Source organism: Macaca nemestrina, chromosome 15 (assembly GCF_043159975.1).
Source record: "Macaca nemestrina isolate mMacNem1 chromosome 15, mMacNem.hap1, whole genome shotgun sequence".
Lineage (NCBI taxonomy): Eukaryota > Metazoa > Chordata > Mammalia > Primates > Cercopithecidae > Macaca > Macaca nemestrina.
The window spans coordinates 35,437,327-35,460,289 of NC_092139.1; the positions used below are offsets into that span (position 1 = coordinate 35,437,327).

At 45.0% G+C, this 22,963-nt stretch overlaps 1 long non-coding RNA gene and 1 gene segment (V, D, J or C); one reads left to right on the forward strand and one right to left on the reverse strand.

The window, feature by feature from the left end:
• The window catches only part of LOC105481631 (uncharacterized), a 60,007-nt gene extending 48,105 nt beyond the window's left edge, over positions 1–11,902 (forward strand). For 2 of the 5 annotated variants that reach the window (XR_011613471.1, XR_011613472.1), the window contains 2 exons: positions 1,423–7,514; positions 9,064–11,902. This is a non-coding gene — a long non-coding RNA (uncharacterized lncRNA). The remainder of the gene's footprint in view (positions 1–1,422; positions 7,515–9,063) is intronic. The other 3 variants (XR_987054.3, XR_987055.3, XR_011613473.1) reach the window with 2 other exon arrangements.
• Positions 3,949–22,963, reverse strand: part of LOC105481632 (tyrosine-protein phosphatase non-receptor type substrate 1-like) — a 127,791-nt gene continuing 108,776 nt past the window's right edge. Inside the window, 6 exon segments of the C gene segment in view lie at positions 3,949–4,084; positions 4,711–4,820; positions 5,829–6,155; positions 9,996–10,304; positions 14,965–15,285; positions 16,099–16,422. Of these exon segments, the coding sequence occupies positions 4,714–4,820; positions 5,829–6,155; positions 9,996–10,304; positions 14,965–15,285; positions 16,099–16,422 (1,388 nt within the window).

A 22,963-nucleotide genomic window follows, 5' to 3' on the forward strand; every position in this document is an offset into this window, starting at 1 on the left:
GTGGTGATATAAACATGTTATATGAGATATGGCAGTAACAATCTAAGATAATCCATTAAAAGTTGAGAATACTTGCTTCTGGGAGATAGAACATGGTTGGATGTTAGGGAGACTCCAATTTTTGTATGTAAAACTTATATAACTATTTATTTGACTCTTTAATAGTGTGTACATGTAACTTTGACAAAGATAAACACTAATTTAGATCATTCGATGAATGTCATAGGAGTTACACATAAAGGCCAGGTGCGGTGGCTCACACCTGTAATCCCAGTACTTTGGGAGGTGAGAATGGTAGATCACTAGAGGTCAGGAGTTCACTACCAGCCTGGCCAACACAGTGGAACCCTGTCTCCTGGTGTGGTGGCATGCGCTTGTAATCCCGACTACTTGGGAGGCTGAGACAGGAGAATCGCTTGAACCTGGGAGGCGGAGGTTTCAGTGAGCCAGATCACACCACTGCACTCCAGCCTGGGCAACAAAGCAAGACTCCATCTAAAAAAAAAGGGGGGGAGTTATATATAGAAAGAATATCCATACTATTAGCACTAGTAAGAGAATTTCATAAGCTTTCCAGCTATAAAATTAATGTTCAAAACTCAATTGCGATCCTATTCAGTAGTCAACAACCACTGAAAAAAGTAATAATAAATTTTAAGGATTCCATAAACTAGAAAATATTAAAGCCGTCTCTAACTAACGATGCATAAGACCATTATAGAGAAAAAATCTGTAAAATTGTAAACTGAACTTCATAAAAGAAAACCTAAATAAATAGAGGTATACTACGCCCATAAATGGGAAGGCTCAATACTGGAAATATGTAAATGTCTCCAAAATAATATATGAATTCCGTGGAATCAAATAATAAATCTAAAAGGATTTTTCATGAAACTTGATAAAGTGAGTCTAAAATGCATTTTGGCCAAGAATAGTCACAACAGTTTTGGATAAGAAAGGGTGAAATGACTCAGGAAGGGGAACATCACACACCGGGGCCTATCATGGGGAGGGGGGAAGGGGGAGGGATTGCATTGGGAGTTATACCTGATGTAAATGACGAGTTGATGGGTGCAGCACACCAACATGGCACAAGTATACATATGTAACAAACCTGCACGTTATGCACATGTACCCTACAACTTAAAGTATAATAATAATAAATAAATAAATAAATAAAAAAGAAAGGGTGAAATGATTTTCCCAAAAGATATCAAAACTTACTGTAGAGCTATGCTAAGTCAAATACAAGCATACCTTGGAGATATTGCAGGAGAATGTTGTGGCTAGTTCCATCATCTATCAAGACCACTGAAATTTTCTCCACATCACCAATAAGTTTGTGTTGCTTTCTTATCATTCATGTGCTCACTGGAGTAGTATTTTTAATTTCCTTCAAAAACTTTTCCTTTGCATTCACAGCTGGCTGCGTGTTCGGTGCAAGAAGCCTAGCTTTCAGCCTGTCTCAGCTTTGGACAAGCCTTTTTTTACTAAGCTTCATCATTTCTAGATTTGATTTAAAGTGAGAGATTTGTAACTCTCGCTTTCACTTGAGCACTTAGAGGCGGTTGCAGGGTTATTAATTGGCCTAATTTCGGGTTATTGTGTCTTCCTGTGCCTCAGGGTAAGTGGGGAGGCCTGAGGAGAGGGAGCAAGAGGGGGGAACGACCAGTAGGTGGAGCCTTCAGAACATACAAGACATTTTTCCATCAAGTGTGCTGTTTCATAAGGATGTGGTTCGTGGAGCTACAAAACTGTTACAATAATAACATCAAATATCATTAATCACAGATATCAGATATAATTATTATAATTTGAAATATTGCAAGAATTACTAAAATGTGACAGAGACATGGATTGGGCACATGCTGTTGGAAACATGGCACCAATAGACTTGCTCGATGCAGGGTTGCTACAAACCGTCAATTTGCGAAAAACGCAGTATCTGTGAAGTGCAGTAAAGTGAAGCACAATTTAATTTGCCTGTATTGACAGAGAGCTAGACCAGTAGATCAGCGGAACAAAGAGCTCATGAAAGGAACCACAGATTTATAGACACTCGCTATACAGCAAAGGTGGCAGTGAACATCAGGGAGTGCTGGATAATTAATCCTTCTAGAAAAAAGATAAGATTCCTACCACCTGTAAAACACGTAAGATTCCTACCATCTGTAATGCATACACACACGTGTGCACACACACCACCAGAAAAATATAGCGAGATGTGGTGCGTGCCTGTAATCCCAGCTCCTTGGGAGACTGAGGCAGGAGAATTGCTAGAACCTGGGAGGTGGAGGTTGCAGTGAGCTGAGATCACGCCACTGCACCCCAGCCTGGGCGATGGAGTGAGACTCCGTCTTTGCCTCAGCCAGTGTCCAGAAGAGCTTTTCCCAAGTTTTCTTCTTTTTGTAATTCCAGATCTTACATTTAAGTCTTGAAAAGATAAATTTAATAAAAATGCACAAGGTTTATATTAAAAAAACAAAGCTGTTTGTAAATGGCATAAAAGACAACATGAAAAATATAAAATTATACAGTGATCCTGAAAAAGAAGTCCCAATATTTATACCACTGTATGTATAGTATAGGAATACTCTGGCTATGTACATCCAATTCCCGCTCCCAGCCTTTGTGCCATTGTTTCAGGTATTATATGATATTGATGCATTATTATCATAACATCCACATTGCATTATTATTATTTTTAGTTTTAAACATTCACTTATCATCTATAGAGTTTTGTTTAAATGTCTTAAATTTATGCATCTATTTACTTTTTCTGTTCTTCATTCTTTTGTGTGGATCCAGATTTACACCTGGTGTCATTTTCTTTGTGCCTGTAGGGTGTCCACTAGTATTTCTTATAATTCAAGTCTGCTGGTGATTTCTTTGCTTTTGTTTGATTTTAAAATATGTTAATATCAGCATAGAAAAAAGGAAAACTCCTTAACTCTTTAACTTCCTAAAAGGTATCTATTTTAAAAATGCAATAAACATTCAAAAATATTATATATATATATATGTATACACACACACAGAGAGAGAGAGAGAGACAGACATAGCGAGATGAAAGGGATAAATGGAAAGAGTAAAACTTAAGCAACAATTGGAAATTTTTTTACATAACAAAAGCTCCCAAATCATACGAATACTGCAGCTTTGTGCACCAAGCTAGAGGAACAAGGCGGACTCTCCCACACATGCCCAGGGAAACAAATATAAGAATGTTTGCTGCAAAGTTGTACTAGCAAAACACTGAATGAAGCTTCAAAATCTGTCTTGAGAAGAATTGATAAATTGTGGCATATTCTTACAAGAGAAGACCACAGAACCGTGCAAAATTAATAAAATGTAGCTCCACATATCAACAGGAATAAACCTCACAAATTGTGTTAAGCATAAAAAATAAAGTTCCAGAGTGCTGTGTACAGTATCATAGCATTTATATAATGTTAAAAACGTAAAAATACTATACATTGCTTAAGGATTTATACATATGTTATAAAGTTATAAAATCATGCTTGAGAATGATAAATTCAGAACAGTGTGTTTTTTTGTTTTTTTTTTTTTTAAAGAACTGAAGATCATAATGGCAAATGTTACTATTTTTAAAAGATAGGATGGTAGGTCCTTGGGTATTGCTTGTATTTTTTCTGTACATTTCAGAAGAGAAAAATGCTTATGCAACTTACCAGTGATTTCAAAATATATGTGTGTTCAAATGAAATCATATCTTCAAAAACCCTGCACAAAAGTAAAAACTGCTCTGAAAATTAAGGATTGTTCATGACCAGGGTAGAATGATCAGCTTAATTCTCTTGGGTGGAAGCAGGGCCAATTTGAAGCTCAGTACATGAGGGTCAAGACATCCCTGGAATCCTTATGAAGAAAATCCGTCCCTGACTCAGCTCCAAAGCTCTGAGGGAAGGAACATCAGGAGGGTGTGCGGAAGGGAGCGTGTCCGCGATGGGGGTGGCAGGGACGGAATAAAGGGGTCTTTAGTGACCTATAAGTCCTTGCAGCTTCTCCCCGCTTGAACCCCTTCGAGAAGGCTGGAAGTAATGTATCACAGGGCATGCAGGGGCTGTAGAGAAAAAAAATCATTCATTCATGTGTTTGTTTATTCATGTATTAATTTCACAAATATTTATTGAGCACCTACTATATGGCAGGTATTCTGCTTGGTCTGGATTCGTGGCACAGATCACAAGTAAAGCCCCTACTCATTACACCCCAATGCCACTTTCTGGATTCTAAACTGTCTCCCATATCCACATTTCATCTTTGCCACTAGTCAGAACCTCCAAGTCCCTTGAATAGGTTCTATTCATTGATTTTAGCAATACTTTCCTTATGCATCCCCAAAATATATCATATGAAAATCGAAACATGTAACGGTGTATTGGGGGACTCTGGAGTTTGGGTCTCAACATTCATACCACTACTACACCTTGGATCCCCCCTCCCCCCATCTCCAGGGTCCCAAAGAATGGAATTTGAAACCTTTCCACCTCCAAGGCACTACACAATGCATGGAGTTGAAAGACTCTGGGAATCCCAAAAAACATCTGGAGAAAATAAAGAGTGTTCACAACCTTCCCTTGAGGCTGGATCACTCTTGAGGGCCCCAGTGACTTTGTGGGCTTGCCCTGTAAGCCTCTTGCCAGCCTGTCACCCACTCCTGAAGACTAAGGCCCATCCTATGCTCACCTGTCACAGGTTCCACCTCCTGCAGATGTAGGTCGCTGTGAAACTCATCACCAGCAGCACCTTGAGGCCCAGGAGGAAAACCACAAAGATAAGGGCAGGCATCTCTGGACCTAAATGCCAAAGGATAGAAGGAGCCATCACATGGGGGCTCTGTGAGTTTAAATGCCTTCTCTGAGGTCATGTAGTCAAGAAGTTCCAGAACTTGCAGGTGGCACCTGATTCTGTAGTTCTCTCTTGGAAATAAGAGTTGACCTTGACCTATAAGCCTTACCTTGAATTTGGCTCAACAAATGCTGATTTGAATATCTGACACATATCAGCCACTGTGCAAGGCTTTAGAGGCACAAACCTAAGTATAATAGAATCAGCTCCATGTCCCAAAGGCCTGTGGTCATTTAATATAACTTTGCTACAATCTTAAGAGTTTGGTATCATTAGCACCATTTTCTAGATGAGTAAACTGAGGTTATGGGAAGGTAATTGACTCAACTGCCTAAGTTTACAAAGCTGCAACTACTGGAAACTAAATTTTAAAATAATCTTACCTGAATTCAAATAATAGGTATCACTAGCTGACATTTATTGTAGACCGTATGTAAAGTTTACATGTATTAATTCATTTAATCTTCATAAAGACGATGAATTAGGAACCTTTTTTAGACACTATCTACAGGTAAGCAGACTGAAGCACACAGGGGTGAAGTGCCTGTGCAAGAATCAAGTCGAAAAGCCTATTCTACCATTGAAGCAGACATCATGCAAGCAGGTTTTATGTGCTGGCAAGCTCGCCTCCATATAACTGAAACAAATATTTTAAACAAGACAGCCTTGCTGACAACCAGTAGTGAGTGTACTAAGCTGAACTCTCTCTTGGGAATTTTGAAGGAGATTGAGCCAGGAGATCACTCTTTCCACAGAAATTAAAGAACCTTTCAGGATGGCCAGATTTAAAGGAATCCACCGGCCAGAAACCATTCCGGTTATTTAAGGAATTGCAGACTCTCAAGTGGGATAAGATCTCACTGATTATCAAGCTCTCCCTCCTCCCAGTACCTTCTGAAATCCACTCAGGATACAGAAGTGACCCCAGGTGCTCATAGAAGAAGACATGAACTTACCTGTGCTCCCAATGGGCTTATAAGCAGTGTGGGCTCTTGTGGACAGTATGAGGTTGGCCCGTTTGGGAGGCTGTCCCTCATGTTCCACCATGCAGGTAAGCACCCGCTCAGGCCCCCGCACTGATGCATTCACCAGCAGCAGGTTTTCCAGGGTGTAGGACCCATCATCATTCTTCTTGAATGTGGGTTGCTCAGCACCTTTGAGTGTATGGCAATCCTCTAGCCAGGTGAGGTGCACGTTTTGTGGATAGAATCTTTGCACAAGGCAAGTAACGGCCACCAAGCTGGAGGAGGTGGAAGACTGGAACACTGTCACTGTAGGGGGAACTGACAAAGCCCAGAGAAAACAAATAATTATTGTGGGAAGCCATCTGTAGGTGCCTGAAAGCTCCTTGAGGATGAAGTCATCTGCCTAGGCCTAACCAGAGCCTGCCACAGAGGAATATTTTAGGTATTGGTTAACAAATGCACACATAAGGAAATGCATGATTGAATGACAGTGCAAATTCATGAGTGAATGCATGCTTGGATGGATAGATGGATGGATGGATGGATGGATGGATGGATGGATGGATGGATGGATGGATGAGTGGATGGATGGATGGATGAGTGGATGGATGGATAGATGGATGGATGGGTGGGTGGATGGATGAGTGAATGGATGGATGGATGGATGGATGGATGGATGGATGGATGGATGGATGGATGAGTGGATGGTTGGATGGGATTGATGAAAGCCATTTAATCTTTCTTTTTCACTTTGGCCATTAAAGATGAAAAGATGAGGTATGAATTCCACTGAAGAAGCTACAAATCATTTAACTTGCTCTATGACTAGATACATTTAAGATTTGAAGATTCACAGACTCTAAGTCTTAGAAGCCAACATATTAAGATTGCACATAGGAAGGAGCTTCAGATTAGAAAGGTTAAATAACTTGCCCGAGGGCACAAATAGCAAAGGTGGGTTTACACCAGAGACAGCAGGTTTTACCTTTATGCTATTCTAACACCCAAACTACAAGGCTATAAGCATTTATGATTCTAGGCTTCCAAAATTATGATCTCATGACTTCTAGAATTTTTTCAACCAGATTTTCAGCTATGCAATAGAATGTATTCACAATAAGGAAAACTGGACAAATGTGAAATCTTATAAAACACTAAATATTTCAGTAGACTTCTTATGAACACACAACACCATGCAGCTCTAACACTAAACTAAGGGTTGGTTGATCCGGATTCTGGTCCTTGCACTGATACCATAGCCAACTGCGAGACCTATGCCAGTCACTTTCCCTCTGTTTCTAAGACTCTAAAATTATGAAATTCTCTGAGGTCAGATCAGCTCTCATGGGCCTAGTTAAGAGAGATTTCAGCTCTTGGTCTCGGGTAGAGGAAGCAACTTTTGGTACTGAAATTTGAAGGAGTTACAGAAATCCAACTCCCAAATATTATTTTCTCATCCTCAACCTACCCAGACTTGTAAAATTTTATCAGTGATGTTGCTAATGGCAGCTGAGGCAGACACCCTCCCTGAGCTTGTTACCTGAACTTAGTCTTTCCCTTTCAGCACACCAGGAGAGCACAGGGATCTCACGAAGAAAAGAGCAAGGCCTGAGAATGGAGGACTCCGGGTGTTGAAATCTTGGTAACTGGGGTGGTGCCCGTGGAGAAGAGGGCAGGGTAAGGTGCCTCCACACAACTGCCATGGGTTCTAGAAGGTGGCAAGGACCAAAAAGTATAAAAACAGATAAGAGGCTGAGATGGCCCGTTTCAACCGCCAGTGAGATTTCCTGGCTGTCTGGTGTCTGGGCCAGTGTTGGGAGGACAAAGGCCTGAGCACAGCTGATGACAATTGCTCCCATCCCCTGAATGTCAATGTTTGAGGCAGTGTGTATGCATTTTCTTATTTAATTCTCACAAAACCAAATAATGTAAACACTGAAGCTACTTGGTATCAGGAAAAAAAAAAAAAAAAAGGTGCCACTTAGAAGAAGCCTATACAAAATCAGGCCTCAATTTCATAGAAATTGTAAAAAAGGAATTGGTTGGAACGTCATCTTGAAAAGCATTTAAATTTTAAAAAATTTACTTAATGTATATTTGCAGACAAATATAGAATATAATTGCGAAGAGGCACCAATTCTTAGAATAATAAGTGTTAGGAGTGGACGGGAGCTGCCATGGTTTTTTCTCAGGATTTATACTATAGGACCAACAAATCCTTCATTTCAAATCTCACACAATCATTAAAGACCAATTTTGAAAAATCATTTGAAATTATTTGAGTGTTCTATCGATTTTCATAGGGGTCTCTTTTAATCGAAGTGCTCTCTTTTGAAGTGCCCACAGTATCATTAGCATCATGAATTTTTTCTTATTATTATGATTCCATTTTTAACAGTCAAAGGCTTTGCCTGTGATCCCTGCAGCTCCCCAATATCACCTGCCTCAACTTCTTGAAATACAACTTTTGCAAGATCTCAGATTGCACTTTGCAATGAATATGGATTCAATTTGCACAAGATAGTGTGAGGTTTGCCACACTTCAATCAAGGCAAGACCAACCCTATAGCAGAGGGTTTCTGGGCTCCACGCCTCCTCTCCCAGCTGTCTGACCTCACTGCAGTGGTGCCAAGCAGTACCACTCACACTGAGTCCCACCTTGGGCTTCCAAAACCCTTTCCTCTTCTCTGCCTCGGATTTCTCTCTGTAAACATGAAATGCCACCTCCCCACTGCAGGCACATCCCCACCTCTCCTTCATGAGACAATTCTCAGGCATATTCTACCCAGTTCTTCAGAGGGTATCCAGCGTCATTGGGCCCCAGTGGTCCACAGGGGCACCCAGCTCAATAACTCACTCTTTCTTGGCTGACTCCCTGCAAAGCTAGTATCTCTCTCCCTGCCCGTGCCCCCATCCCAACCTCTCAGCATCACCCTCCAACCACCTGCCCCCAAGTCCTGGGTTCAGGCTTTGCTTTCAGGAGAACTCAAATAAAGACAGCCACAAAGATATTTCCATGAGAGGAAGCACAGCCCTGAGATGCATACAGTGTTGAATAGGGAAGGGCTTGGAGTGGGAGCTAATTTTATATGTAATCAATTATTTTTGAAAATCTGTATTTTCTATAGCTTTTGCTTCTCAACACAATTGTCCTAGCTCCAGAGAATTACATAATAAATACTCAGATAAGGAAGATTCCCTGAACTATCCTTTCTCTATTTTACAGACAAAGATACTGAGGATGGGAGAACATAAGCAACTTGCAGGAGATCCCATAACTGGTAAATAGAGCAGAGTTGGAAGCTGGAATTCACGCCAAGGTTTCTCACTCACCAGCTTTATAACCTTAAGCAGCCTTCACTTCTTTGAGCCTCGGTTTCCTTCTGTAACTCACAAATGGCACAAACAGTATAGGGCAGTTCTACACATTAAAGTCCATTCACACGAGTGTGCCTTACTGTCTGTGAGCTGTAAATGTTTGAGACATTACTACCAATATCTTCCTCCATGTAATAAGATGTGTGTACTTCCTAATAGCACACTTCTCCCCCTATTTGGTGAATGAGAAAAAGAAGAGAGACATATTTTGTAGATTTTAAAGTCCAGTATACCTTCAAGGAATTAATTTTACTGCTATGCAAGCTTGGACCACTCACTTGCCTTCTCTGACTTTTACAGTTGTCAGAACAATTCAATGAGCATTAAGATTTCTTCTAGGCATGATACTTTATGACCTCATGGAATTCGTGTCAGCCAAGCATTGGTTCAACCCATCTAAAGACATCATAGGCCCTAGAATTTAGTTTCCCAAGCCCTTCAAATCTTCTTCCTATAAAATAATGATAATAATAAAATTGAATTCCCAGAAGATATCCTGTCTCCATTTTACAGATGAAAGAAGTGAGTTCTGAGAAGTGCTGTAAATAATAATACCAATTAACAACAACAATTGCCACATCTGAGTAGTTAGTATGAGCAAGGCACTGTCTTAAGCACTTTACAGGTATTATTTCACTAAATTCTTGCCTCAATCAAATGAGGGATGTGCTTGCTTATCTTTAAGGGTTCTTCCTCATTTTTCATTGAGGAAACTGAGGCTCAGAGAAGTCCCCACCCCATCTCTGCACTGCCTCAGCTGAGCAGAGAGAGGGATCTTACCCCGGAGGTACTGGTCCAGGCCAATGGTTTTCTGGAAAAACAGCGTCAACTTGTGCTCAACGTGGCAAATGACGTGGGAGAATACATCATCATCCGTCAGCAGGACAAGCACACTGCTGGTCACATTGTAGGTGTGTCCACTGTACTGGATGCTGGTCTGAGGGTTTGGGAGCTCGTGTTTGTTTTTAAGCCAGGTCACAGTAACCTGGTGTGTTGCGAACCCTGAGGATGTGTAGGTCAATCGGATCCTTGTGCCGGGCTCAGATCGCTGAAGGGGGCCTTGCAACTTGTAAGGCTGCACACTCCGGCCTGCAAGGATAGACCCCTCCCATGAGAGGGCACAGAAGTGCCTGAACCCCAGTGTGAACAAATACACAGCATCTGCCAAGAAGCCCATTGCTTCCTCTTTCATAAGATGTAAAGGTTATGTTCTGATAGGAACCAGTTTCCAAATCTGGTATCAGAGGCCAATGAAACTGTAGAATGGGAAACAGCAGTTTGTAAGGAGGTAAACTTCTACAGATACTGCATAGTGGACACTCACTTGGCACTTACCCTGCCTACAGGCTCTTCCCTAAGTCACTGAGTTCTCATGGCAGCCCTCAGAAGTGAGAGCTGTTACTATTCCCATTTCACAGATGAGGAAACTGAGGCCAGACAGGCTAAATAACTTGTTAAGGTCCACTAGACAGTGGCTGAGCTGGGATCTTAGCCAGGTAGTCAGGCTCCATGGTCAGCACCCCTTACTGTCACTCAGCCCTACCCTCAGTCTTTGAAAATGGAAGAGAACCTCACTTCTCAGAGGCCAGGTCATGGAGAAGATGTTAGAACCATAGAGAAAAGGTTAGGAGCACAGGCTTTAGGATCTCACTCCACCCAAGTTTACGTTTCCAGCTCTCCACTGGAGCCCAAGCAACTTAACCCTCAGAGTCTCAGTTTTCTCATCTGTAAAATGGGGATGATTTGTTTTTTATAGAAGAAGAATGGCTTAAATTTTATAACAATTATTCATCTCATTTTGATATCTGGAGTATAATTAAAGTCAGACTTCCTTTGTTTAGCCATTAGGTTTGATGAAGTACATTTTTCTTTTCTTTCTTTTTTTAAATTTTATTTTACTTTAAGTTTTGGGATACATGTGCAGAATGTGCAGGTTTGTTACATAGGTAAACCTGTGCCATGGTGGTTTGCTGCACCTATCAACCCATCACCTAGGTATTAAGCCCCGCATACATTAGCTTTTGGTCCTGAGGCTCTCCTTCCCCTCACCCACTGCAAAAGGCCTTGGTGTCTGTTGTTTTCCTCCCTGAGTCCATGTGTTCTCATTATTCGGCTCCTACTTATGAGTGAGAACATGCTGTGTTTGATTTTCTCTTCCTGCATTAGTTTGCTGAGGATAATGGCTTCCAGCTTTATCCACGTCCCTGCAAAGGACACAATCTCATTCCTTTTTATGGCTGCACAGTATTCCATGGTGTATATGTACCACATTTTATTTATCCAGTCTATCACTGATGGGCATTTGGGTTGATTCCATGTCAAGGAATTAATTTTACTGCTTTGCTATTGTGAGTAGTGCTGCTATGAACATACGCATGTACATATCTTTGTAATACAATGATTTATATTCCTTTGGGTATGTACCCTGTAATGGAGTTGCTGGGTTAAATGGTATTTCTGGTTCTAGATCCTTGAGGAATCGCCACACTGTCTTTCTCAATGGTTGAACTAATTTACATTCCCACCAACAGTGTAAAAGCATTCCTATTTCTCCATGGCCTCGCCAACATCTGTCATTTCTTGAGTTTTTAATACTTGATATTCTGACTGGTGTGAGATGGTATCTCATTGTGGTTTTGATTTGCATTTCTCTCAGAGTTAATTAATAAATTAAGGGATGTAACTAAGTAGAATATGTGGCACACAGTAATCACTATATAAATGGTAACCATCAGCACCATATATTCACAATGACCAAGGAATTATTAATCGTATTTTTAATATTAACAGATAAAGAAAAGGCTCAGGGAGGGTTAGTGACTCATCCAAGGGCCTCACAGTGAACAGAATTGACATTGTAACCCAGGAGTTCTGACTCCAAGTCAAGGCCTTTTTCTGTTACTTCATAGCTGCCTCTACTTCTGCACAGTTGGTTCTATATTAAATGACCTTTAATATTGTCCTACTTGCAGCTCAGCTCTAGGCTAGGCACTATGGAGACTGCAGTCACTGCAGATAACTTGCTATGGGTCCCATTGTCCAGATGCCAGGCAGGAGTCAAGGAAAAGAATCTTAAGCAGGGCTCTTTGAGGTGGGTGTAAGAATTATCATTGCACTGATGGAAAACTTGACTCAGAAAGGGAGTTGCGGCCAGGTGTGGTGGCTCACGCGTGTAATCCCAGCACTTTGGGAGGCCGAGGCAGGTGGATCACCTGAGGTCAGGAGTTCAGGAATTCAGGAAGAAATAAATATCAGAAATAGAGCATTTAAAATTGAGATTTGAGAAGAGACTTGAGATAACACTAAGCTTTGTATTCTCAGGCAGGATAGGAAAGAAAAATGCAGAAAAACACATTGAATTTTTGAACAGACATGCCTACATTCTAACCCCAGCTATGCTGTTTGGAACCTCTGAGACCTTGGTCCCCGTGCTAGCTCTGGGCTCTGTTGTAGGTTCAGATAACATATTTGAGGATGCCTAGTGTGCAGTAAATGCTCTACGGGTGTCAGCCAGTAGGAGCAGAGACACAGAGTGGGGAGTGCGTAAGAGGTGAGGGTGCTGATGAAGGCATTTATGAGCCAGGTTGGGGAAGGATAGCTGCAATGCTTTGTTAACACCAAAGAGAAAGGGGCCTAAATGCCAGAAAAGGAAGGGGCTGCCCTTCCCCCTGCAGAGCACGGGGCCCCACAAAGCTACATAGGGGAGCCGTATAATGAAAAGGATGCTCCCAGGGGGTTAATGTTGCAGCAGTGGGCCAGATAGACTGTATGCAGGCAAAAGAGAAAAATAAGAGAAGAAAAACCCAGCATGAGTCAATAAAGAAATATTGTAACTTGCTTCTGATCAGAAAGGACCAGTATCCAGTTTTTCAACCAGACCTGTGTATCCTGCTGGGTGAGTGTTTTTCTTATTTCTGCTGGACAACAGACAAAAAGGCACGGAGAAATTGAAAGCTGAGTGGGATCATTCTCCTTAAGAATCCTTACAGCAGCCAGATAGAGGCCAATTCCGTCAGGGAAAGAGAGAAGGGGAGGTAGAAGGCCCTGGTGGGAAGACGGGCTGTTGTTGCCGGTCCGGCACCCGTCCACCCTTGCTCTGGCAGTGGCCTGCACTGTAATACTTGTACACAGAGGCAAACACCCTCACCGCCCAAAAGGGACTGTCCTTTCTGACTTCATGTGGTTCTGCAGAGCTGTGAGTCCATATGCTGGCTTATTCCTAGTTCGCCAGGCCCGGCCAATCCTAATAACCTCCACCCACCCTCTCGGACACTGTCTGCCTCCACCACCCAACAGGCCCACTCTGGACTGGTAATTCATTCTCCCAAGCTGGTCCAAGCTGGACCAAAGGAAAGCAGCCCGCGCTCTCTGAATCTGAACTGCCAGCAGACAGCTCCCTCTTGTGGGGAAAATCATTTGAGGACAGAAAGAGTGAGAGATCGGAGGTAGAGGAGATTCCGGAAGGCAAGGCCCGCCAGAAAAACTATCAGCAGAGCCAACAGACAACCCACAAAATGGGAGAAAATATTCACAAACTATGCATCCGACAAAGGTCTAAGATCCACAATCTATAAGGAACTTATATAAATTCACAAGTAAAAAAACAACACCATTAAAAACTGGGCAAAGGATGTGAACAGCTACTTTTCAAAAGAAGACATATCCGCGGCAAACAAGCTTGTGAAAAAATGTTCAACATCACTAATATTAAAGAAATGCAAATAAAAACCACAATGAGATACCATCCCACACCAGCCAGAATGGCTATTATTAAAAAGTCAAAATATAACAGAGGCTGTACACCAAACTCCAACACACAATTTACCTATATAAAAACCTGCACATGGGCCCTGAACCTAAAATCAAAGTGTAAAAACAAAACAAAACAAAAAAAACAAAAAAAAAAGGTAATATAAAAAAACACTCAAAAAAGGGAGAAAGTGAAGAGGACAAGGAAAAAGAGAAGAATAGAAGGAGAAGGAAAGTGAGGGGGAAAAGGAAGGGGAGAGGAGGAGGAAGATCTGTTCTGACCCCGTGTAAGGGTCTGCCCTGACCCTAGGTAAAGGCCTGCACTGACTCAAAGGTCCTGTCCTGACACTATGTAAGTGCCTGTTCTGACTCTATGTAAGGGGCTGCACTGACCCTATGTAAGGGCCTGTCTGACCCCATGTAAGGGCTTGTCTGACCCACTGTAAGGGCCTGTCCTGACCCCGTGTAAGGGCCTGTGCTGACCCTGTGTAAGGGCTTGTCCTGACCCCATGTAAGGACCTGTCTGACCCACTGTAAGTGCCTGTCCGACCGACTGTAAGGGCCTATCCTGACCCCGTGTATGGGCCTGCACAGACCCTCTTTTCCAGCTGAATTCAGAATTCTGGCCTCTCTTTAAAGGTGCCATCCAGAAACTTTCAACTGTGCCAGTCTTGATTAATAGCCTTTCTATAAGGCACTTTGGTGCTCAGCAGTCCTTAATCTCTGCCATTTCTTGCAGTCAATTGTTAAGGTGGAGAACTTTCAACATCAAGAATGCATGGAATTAGGGAAGAGAAGTCCCACCCTTTCTTCTTGGGGAGGGTGTGGAGGAAGGCATAAGGAGTGGAGTTTGGGGGCGAATGCGTGAGAGTTTTATCACCAGCTGAGGGTATCCTTCCATCCTTCACCATCACCTGATGCCGCCCTGAGTCTCCGACCCTCCCCAGCCATGCTGCCCACAGGGGATGTCGAGAGGGGCTGAGTCAGAGGCTGCACCCACCTTTCCCCTGCCTGTGCACCTGGCCTTGCAGGGTGACATTGGCCTTGAGCGGGGGCTGCTCATCGTGGACAACCCAGCAAGCAAATTCACGCTCCTCCGGCGTGACCTCTGCCTGCCACGTGTGCTCCAGAGAGTATGTCCCATCTCGATTTCTGGTGGCCTGAGGGGACGCCAGGGTCTGGATCATGCGCCTGTTCTCCATCCAGGTGAGTCGCAGGTGGGCGGGATAGAAGTGGAGGACATGGCAGGTGAGATTCACTCTGTCTTGCACACGTACACGGGTCCCAAAGGTTTCAGTGGTGATCTTCAGGGTGGGGACAACTAGACAGAGGAATAGGAAGTAAGATCTGGTGAAATCAGCCCCTGCCTGTGGCCACCCATGCTTTCCTCTCCAGGGACCAGCCCCAAGGTCTCTCGCCTTTTTGTAAAGAAATAATTTTTTCTTGTATGCACAATGTAAAGCAAATAGGGCTAAATGTTAATATTCATTAAATATGGGTAAGGATACAGGGGTGTCTGCTATATTCTGTGTTTTTGAAATATTTCATATCAGAAAATGTAATTTTAAGAATTAGTAAAAGGTGATGCCCATGAGGACAGGGACTTTATTTTGCTCGTTGCTGCATCCCCAGCACTGAGCACAGTGTCTGGCATACAGTGGCTATTCATTATTATTAAATTAATAATAAACATTTTAATTAAAAAACTGTAACAATGACATTAATAGAACAAAGATGTTTAGAAAGGGAGTCTGGGGGCAGATAATAACAAGATGAAACATTCATAAGTAAGTTACTGTATGCCAGGCACCGTTATGTGTGTTTTATAAGGAATAATTCATTTAATCTTCACAGGACACCTATGAAGTAGGTCCTCATCTTATTCCTATTATATAAAGAAACTGGCATTAAATAGTCACATAACTCGCAAGATCCCACAAGTTATAAAGTGGCACAGGTAGGATTAAAACCCAGACAGTAAACCCCTGGAACCTGCGCTTATAACCACAATACACACGATCAGAAATCAATGAGGAATTTCATTTCCCCATTTATGAAATGAGGCTTTGGGCAAAACCCCTGAAAGCTGGATGCTTCCAGGGTTAATGTCCACCCCACCTGACTGCCCATTCACCTCGGAGCACTTGGGAGAGATTCATGGTTGTTTTCAGGGGCTCTACCAGGGCCCTGTGGGTGACTTCGCAGGTGATCTCAGATGAGACATCCTGTCGGGTCAGTGTCACCCATGCCTTGCTGGTGATGAAGTCATTGCCTTCATTGTCAGGCACCAGGCGCTGAGCTGAGGCTGGATGTTCATCACTGTCCTTCAACCAGGTAACATTGAAGTCCCGGGAGAAGTCCTTGGAGTTGAAGGGGCCAGCAGTACAGTTGAAAGGCACCGAGTCTCCAGGGCTTGTCCTCTGAGATGGACCAGTCAGAGAGATGAAGGGCTGTCCAGCTAAGGAAAGAGCAACTGTGACTGCACACTGAGGATGGGACACACCCCACAGGCACCAGTGGCACCAGAGCTGTGTCAGGCCCTGGGGACCTACTATGTGCTGTATCTGGTTCCATCTTCAGGCAGCACATCAGCATTTGATCAAAAGAAAACAAGCAAATGCAAATGTGATTACGACTGAGCCCAATGCCCTCAAGGAAACCCAAAGAGTGCACAGATGGAGAATATGGGGAGGACTTATTCTAGAAGGGCAGCTGGGGAAGAATTCCTTGAGGAGGTGACATATCATTAAGCTGAAACCGAGGAATGAATAGGAGCCAGCCATGGGAAGGGACAGAGGAAGGACATTCCAGACGGCAGGGATAGCAGGAGAGAAGGACCTCGGGCAGGAATAGCTTGGTGGGCTTGAGAAACCAGGAAGTCTGTAGGACCCTAGTGTCATGGCAAAGAGGTCCAGAGTGAGAAGAGCCTGGGGACCATGGTGATAATCTTGATTCTATTCTGAGAGTGATGGGAAACCAGACGAGACTTTGATAGAGGGGCAAAGTGGTCTGATGTACATTTTTTTAGAAGATAACTGGGGTTGTGTGGAGAATGGGAAGGAGGGTGGCAGGAATGGAAGCAGGGACACCAGTGGGGAAGCTGGTACAGGCCTCCAGGCCGAGGTGATGGTAGCCCGGACTAGGGTGGTGAGAAAAGGAGACTCAAGACACATTTGGAAGAGACAGCCCACAGGACTCAGTGACGGGCAGGATAGGGGATGAGGGACAGAATGAATTATGGATCAACAATTCCCAGGTTTTCTCTAGAGCAGCTGTGTGGGTGGTAGCTCTACGCTTTGAGATGGGAAGAACTAGAGAAGGACCGAGTTGGGATAGGAAGGGAATGGTGATGAATCAGGATTTCCACTGTGGATGTAAGTTTATAAGGACTTGAATGTAAAGTCAAGAATCACCCCAACAGGGATGGTTGGCCCTCCTACTCGGGTCCCTCCCATCAACACCTCACTAGACCCCCGTCATCTGCTTGCTTACCTCCAGTGACAGGGAGCTCTCTCCATGAAAAGCAGCTCCATTTACCCTCACACACAGCTAGGACTATGACAAAATATTTCCTGCTTCTGGGATATAACCTGAGACCTGTCTCCCAGAATTTTTCCAGGAAAACTGCAGGATGAGACTCACCCCTCCTCCTAAGGACAGCCCTGCAGAGCTCTGGAGCAGGAATCTCCCCAAGTCTTCGCAGCATTCCCTGAGCCCCTGCTCTGCACCAGGTCAGGAGTTGGGTGCTGAGACCACAGAGATGAGTCAGACAGGACCCCTACCCTTGAGAAGCATCTGGTCAGGTGCGGGGGAAGGGCAAATAAACAACCAGTGACAAGCAGGATGACAGGCAGAGGGTAGCGCAGGAGGCCATAGGAACTCATCCTCTTAGCACACAGCTCTGGTACCTTCTGAACTGTGCTCTGCCCTTATCACCCACCCTGCACACAGCACCATGTGGTTCAGAAAACACTTTCAGCCGTGTATGCTTCTTTTTCTCCACATCCCAGCTATAGGAGGCTGGTATTATTGTCCCCACTTTCAGAAGAGGAAACAGAGACTCAGAAAGGTCTCGTGACTTGCTCAAGGTCACACAGCCTATCAGTGGCTAAGGAAGGAGGGTAAGAAGGCCGGTCTGACTTTGGGTCCAGGACTCTTCCATGCCTCCAATGCTGGAGGCTCCATCACTCTGGCGACTTCTCTCTCTCTTTCTTTCTCTCTCTCTGTCTTTTCCACCCTTACACCCTTTCTGATCCAGAACAGGTAGCCACCCAGACTAGAGCTGACATCAAGAAATGTGGGAGGTGGGCTCTTCTTTTACCTCCTGACCTCCCCTGAGCCCCTCACCATTAGGTCACTTCCTCCTCTGATCCCCCAGCTCTCACCAACTCCCTTTATCCACAAGGTCTACATTGAAGAAAAGATGAAAAATAGCACCTGACTGGCAGGAAAACAGTTCGGTCACGTCTTCTGAGCCTCAGTCTCCCTTCAGGAAGACACGGTGGCTGGATTTGGTCATTCCTGGGGGTTTCCTTGCCTGCCCTGAGGGTCTCTCTGGACAGGAATCAGGACTCACCTGTGAGTCCCAGCAGAAGGGTGGGCAGGAGGGAGCCCAGGGCCCACCCAGGTGTGGTAGCCATGGTGAGAGACTCACAGTGCTCCTGGTCTGTTCCCGGTGACAACCACTGGATAAGGCCCTGAAAGAGCCCAGGAGCCACTGACCAGCCTCTGACAGCCTGGAGCAGACCTTATACTTCCCAGTTGCTCACCCCACCCCATTCCCTGCCATGCCTGGAGCAGAGGCTTGAGCCACAGTGAGAGAAGTGGTCATTGTGGCCAAGGCCTCCTTCCAAGCCCCAAACCTTCAGGCCTGTGGTGTCTAGCCAGCGAGGCATCTGGAGCCTTTCACTGGGTTCCAACCTCTCTGATTCCCCATGAGCAAGACAGGGAAGTAGTTGAGCTCTGCCTCAAGCTTCAAGCCACAAAGCTGGCCTCTGATAGGCTGAGCCTTGATGTCCCTTCTCCTGGAGGCTCCTCCATGCTGAACAAGCAGCATTAAAAGCCTGCCCTGTCCCAGACCCAGACATGGCTTCTGGGAATGCAGAATGGATCAGACATGGGCCCAGAGGGTTGAGAAGTGAGCCTTGACATACACAACCACGTGCAACCAAGAAAGACCCTAGACTTTGAAACCCAACCCTTGCCTCATGGCTTCACTAGGCTTGCACAATGGCAGCACGGATTACCCGTGGCCCAAAATTGTCTACTAGGCTCCAAGTTGGGGAAACATGAATTTGAAACACAGCCACCAGTTTCCCTGACCTCCCTATGAAAACAGCCTCTCCCTTTGGTCTCTCCATTTCCTTACCCTGCATTACTTGGCTTTCCAATGGTTAGCCCTGATGTATACTTATTTGTTTTTATCCACTTCCCTCATGAAAAATAAATGATTTGCCCTGAAGACTACTGATCTTTATTCATGGCTGTAACCAGCAGCCACACAGTGCCGGGCACAGAATAGATACTCGGTAATAACAAATGAACCTTTGGGGCCAGGTATGATTACAAAGCAGCCAAGCCTGGCCTGCTCCCCAGCCATCCCATCTCTTTGGGGTCTGTACGCTCAGCTAAAGTGGAGGGAGAGGAAAGAGAGGAGTTGTCAGCCTGGGGGAGGTTGTTACAGAAACTCCCCCCAACCTCACAACCCCCCACCACCACCCAGCCAAGCAAGGCACCCTAAAATGACTCCTAGATATTGGGTGCCTGCAGGAGGAGGAGGCTGGCTTCTCTTTTTCCAGGTGTCTCCTGAAGCAACAGTGAATTTGTTGATCCACCTTGATGTTTCCCTGAGCAAGAGAAAAAGGAACTGAAAAGAGACGGCAGGGTAGAGGGACGGGGTGGCAGGGCAGCAGCTCAAGCTTCCTCCTTGCAGAGTAGCAAGGGGGTGAAGTCCATGGAGAGATCCCCACTGAAAGGAGGGAGCTGAGCTTAGAGCATCCCACTCAAGAGAGATGACCACTGGCAAGAGGGCCTAGCAGTAAGAGACTGCAGCATGGACTCCAGCGGGGAGCTGTGAACCTGAATCAGATCATGCATAAGAGAGACTGTGCAGCAGACTGTGTACCCCCACAGCATACACACATGGGCACACCCACACGCACATGCATGCATGCATGCACACATTCAGGATCCTCCTAGGAATCCACACCTGTGCCCTAGGAGGCAGCTGGCTTCCAGAGTCCAGCCATAGTGAACAGAGCATTGTTGAACAGAGCATAGTGAACAGAGCATTGTTGGGTAAAAGGTCCCTCTTTTTCCATCTTCCCTCCCAGGCCCTAACACACCAGATGATAGACAGGCCCAATTCAGGGAAAGGAGGAGGAACAAAAGGATGCTTTACCTCCATCCCTTCCAGATCCTTCAGCAGGGACTTGGGGGCAGCATTGGGCTGGGGTGAGGGGAAGAGGTGGATGCTGAACTAGACGTAATTGTTGGTGTTTTCAACCAGACTAGTTTGGACTGGCCTTAACAGGGCCTGACACAGAATAGTTATTTTATTTTGATAAAATTATTCATCTACCCTCAGTTCCTTGGTGACACTAGCCACATTTCAGGGGCTCAATAGTCACATGTGGCTACTGGCTACCATAGCAGACAGTGAGGTCTTGGGTGAAACATTCCTTCATCAGGGAAGTCTTTTCTACCTAATATCTCCCCGTAGGTTCAAATACGTCTCTTGCAGAGCATTTATCACAGTTATAATTAAATTGTTAACTCGAAACTAGTTGCATAATAATTCTTTCCCTTATTAGACTGTGGGGTCTGGAGCACAGGGACCATGTTCTTGGTCACTAGTGTAAATAAGTGCTGGATGAATGTTTGTTGGATGGATGCATGGGTGGATGGATGGATGGGTGGATGGATGGATGGATGGATGGATGGATGGACCCATGGATAAACAAACTAGGAGGAAGGTATGTGCTACAGGGCAAGGGAAAGAAGGAAGCACTCCCACTGAGAAAGCAAAGAAGGCTTCCTGGAGGAAGTGGGCTTCTTTTAGGGTTCCTTTCTCTGCCCTCCAGCTTAATCATACCATTTACACAGAAGGAGAAGACTGGCGACACCCAGGCTAAGCTGCAGTGGGTGGGCAGCCATGGGCGGCCTGCCTTGTGAGGCTGGAAGGCTAAAGGGGAAGTGGTGAAGATGGAGTTTTCCAAGGGATGGCCTGAGGAATGCCAAGTTACCCACAGGGCTCACCCAGGCTGGGCCATGCATCCACTGGGTAAGGCTCAGCTTCCTCTGAGTAGAGTCACATCAGTCTCCTTCCTTATTCTAGCACTGGCAAGAATTGGCTGTCACTTACTCTATAAGCATGACCTTTTATAGGAGCTGGGGACCTAAAAGCCCTCATCATGAATATGGGCCCCCGTGCTGGCCTAACAGGCTGAGGGACCAGAAAGGACAGAGAGCTGCTAGCTCTTCAGAAAAGGGACATTGGGCCAGGCACGGTGGCTCACACCTGTAATCCCAGCACTTTGGGAGGCTGAGGCAGGCAGATGACAAGGTCAGGGGTTTGAGACCAGCTTGACCAACATGGTGAAACCCCATCTCTACTAAAAATACAAAAATTAGCCAGGCATGGTGGCATGCGCCTGTAATCCCAGCTACTCGGGAGGCTGAGGCAAGAGAATCGCTTGAACCCGGGAGGCAAAGGTTGCAGTGAGCCAAGATCTTGCCAGTGCACTCCAGCCTGGGGACGGAGCAAGACTCTGTCTCCAAAAAAAAGGACATTGATACCCCTAAAATCCAACTCCTTGCTCCAAGGACCCATGGATCTTTTACCCTCACCCCATCTTCTTAGACTCATCCTCGACAAGCTGCACATGTCACTCTGAGCCTCCTGCGAACACAGGTCCATGTCTCCCCAACACAATGATCAGCCTCCTTGGGGACAGGAACCCTTCCTTGTCCACTTGCTCCATGTCTGAGACCTCACTGCCTTGCACAGCCCCTGACACTGAAGAGCCCCTGAACATGCATGTGTTAAATCAATTTGTTTGATTATTGATTTACTTACTCCTCCATCAGTTCTTTATAGAGTGCCAATTATGTAGCAGGCATCATTCGGGGCACTGAGCAAGTGAGCAGTGAGCAAGATAGTAAAAACAAAGGAATAACTAGGCAGTATAATTCCAGGGAGGTTAACTGGTAAGAAGAAAAATAAGGCAGGGGATAGAGAGTGGCGGGGGTATATTTTAGACCATGTGCACAGGAAGCCTTTTCTGGGAGGGGCCTCTGAGCTGAGACCTGAATGAAGGAAGTGGAAGTCACAGGGAGTTCTAGGAAAAGAATGTTCCAAAGAGAGGAATGCACTTGCAGGGCAGGCATGAGCTGGGCATACGTGAGCCACAGCAAGGTCACTTGGTGGGAGCAGAGTGAGGGGACAGATGGTCATGGGAGAAACTGCAGGACTTGATCTTGGAGGCTGTGTGCTGATGAGGTAGGAGTATAATCTGTGTGCAATGCCTTGGGCAGAGAGCAGTACCGGAGCAGGATCCAGGTCGCAGATTGCAAACTCACACTCTGGTGGCTGTGTGTATGTGTGTGTTGGAGGAGGGACAGACTGGAGGTGGGTAAGGAAGGAAGCAGGGGAGAAGAAGCAGCAAGAGGCCACTGCAGTTGGGGATGGCTGGACACAGGACTCTGGAGCTGGGGGAGAGATATTTGCAAGTTGTCAACTTGTGGATAGTTTCCACATGGACATTGCATAGGATGAAACCACCTCGGGAAAGAAGAGATCGGGGGAGAGGAAGAGGGGGAAGGAAGGTCCTGGGGCTGGGATTCTGATCTGGCTCTGCCAGCAATTTGCAGGGTGAGCTTGGGCCATCTCTCTGGGCTTTGGATTCTACAGCTGAACATGGAGGGAACTGATCTAGGTGATCTCTAAGGATCCTTCTTCTTTGAATATTCACAGGCCTGGTTTCATTTCCTGTACCCAG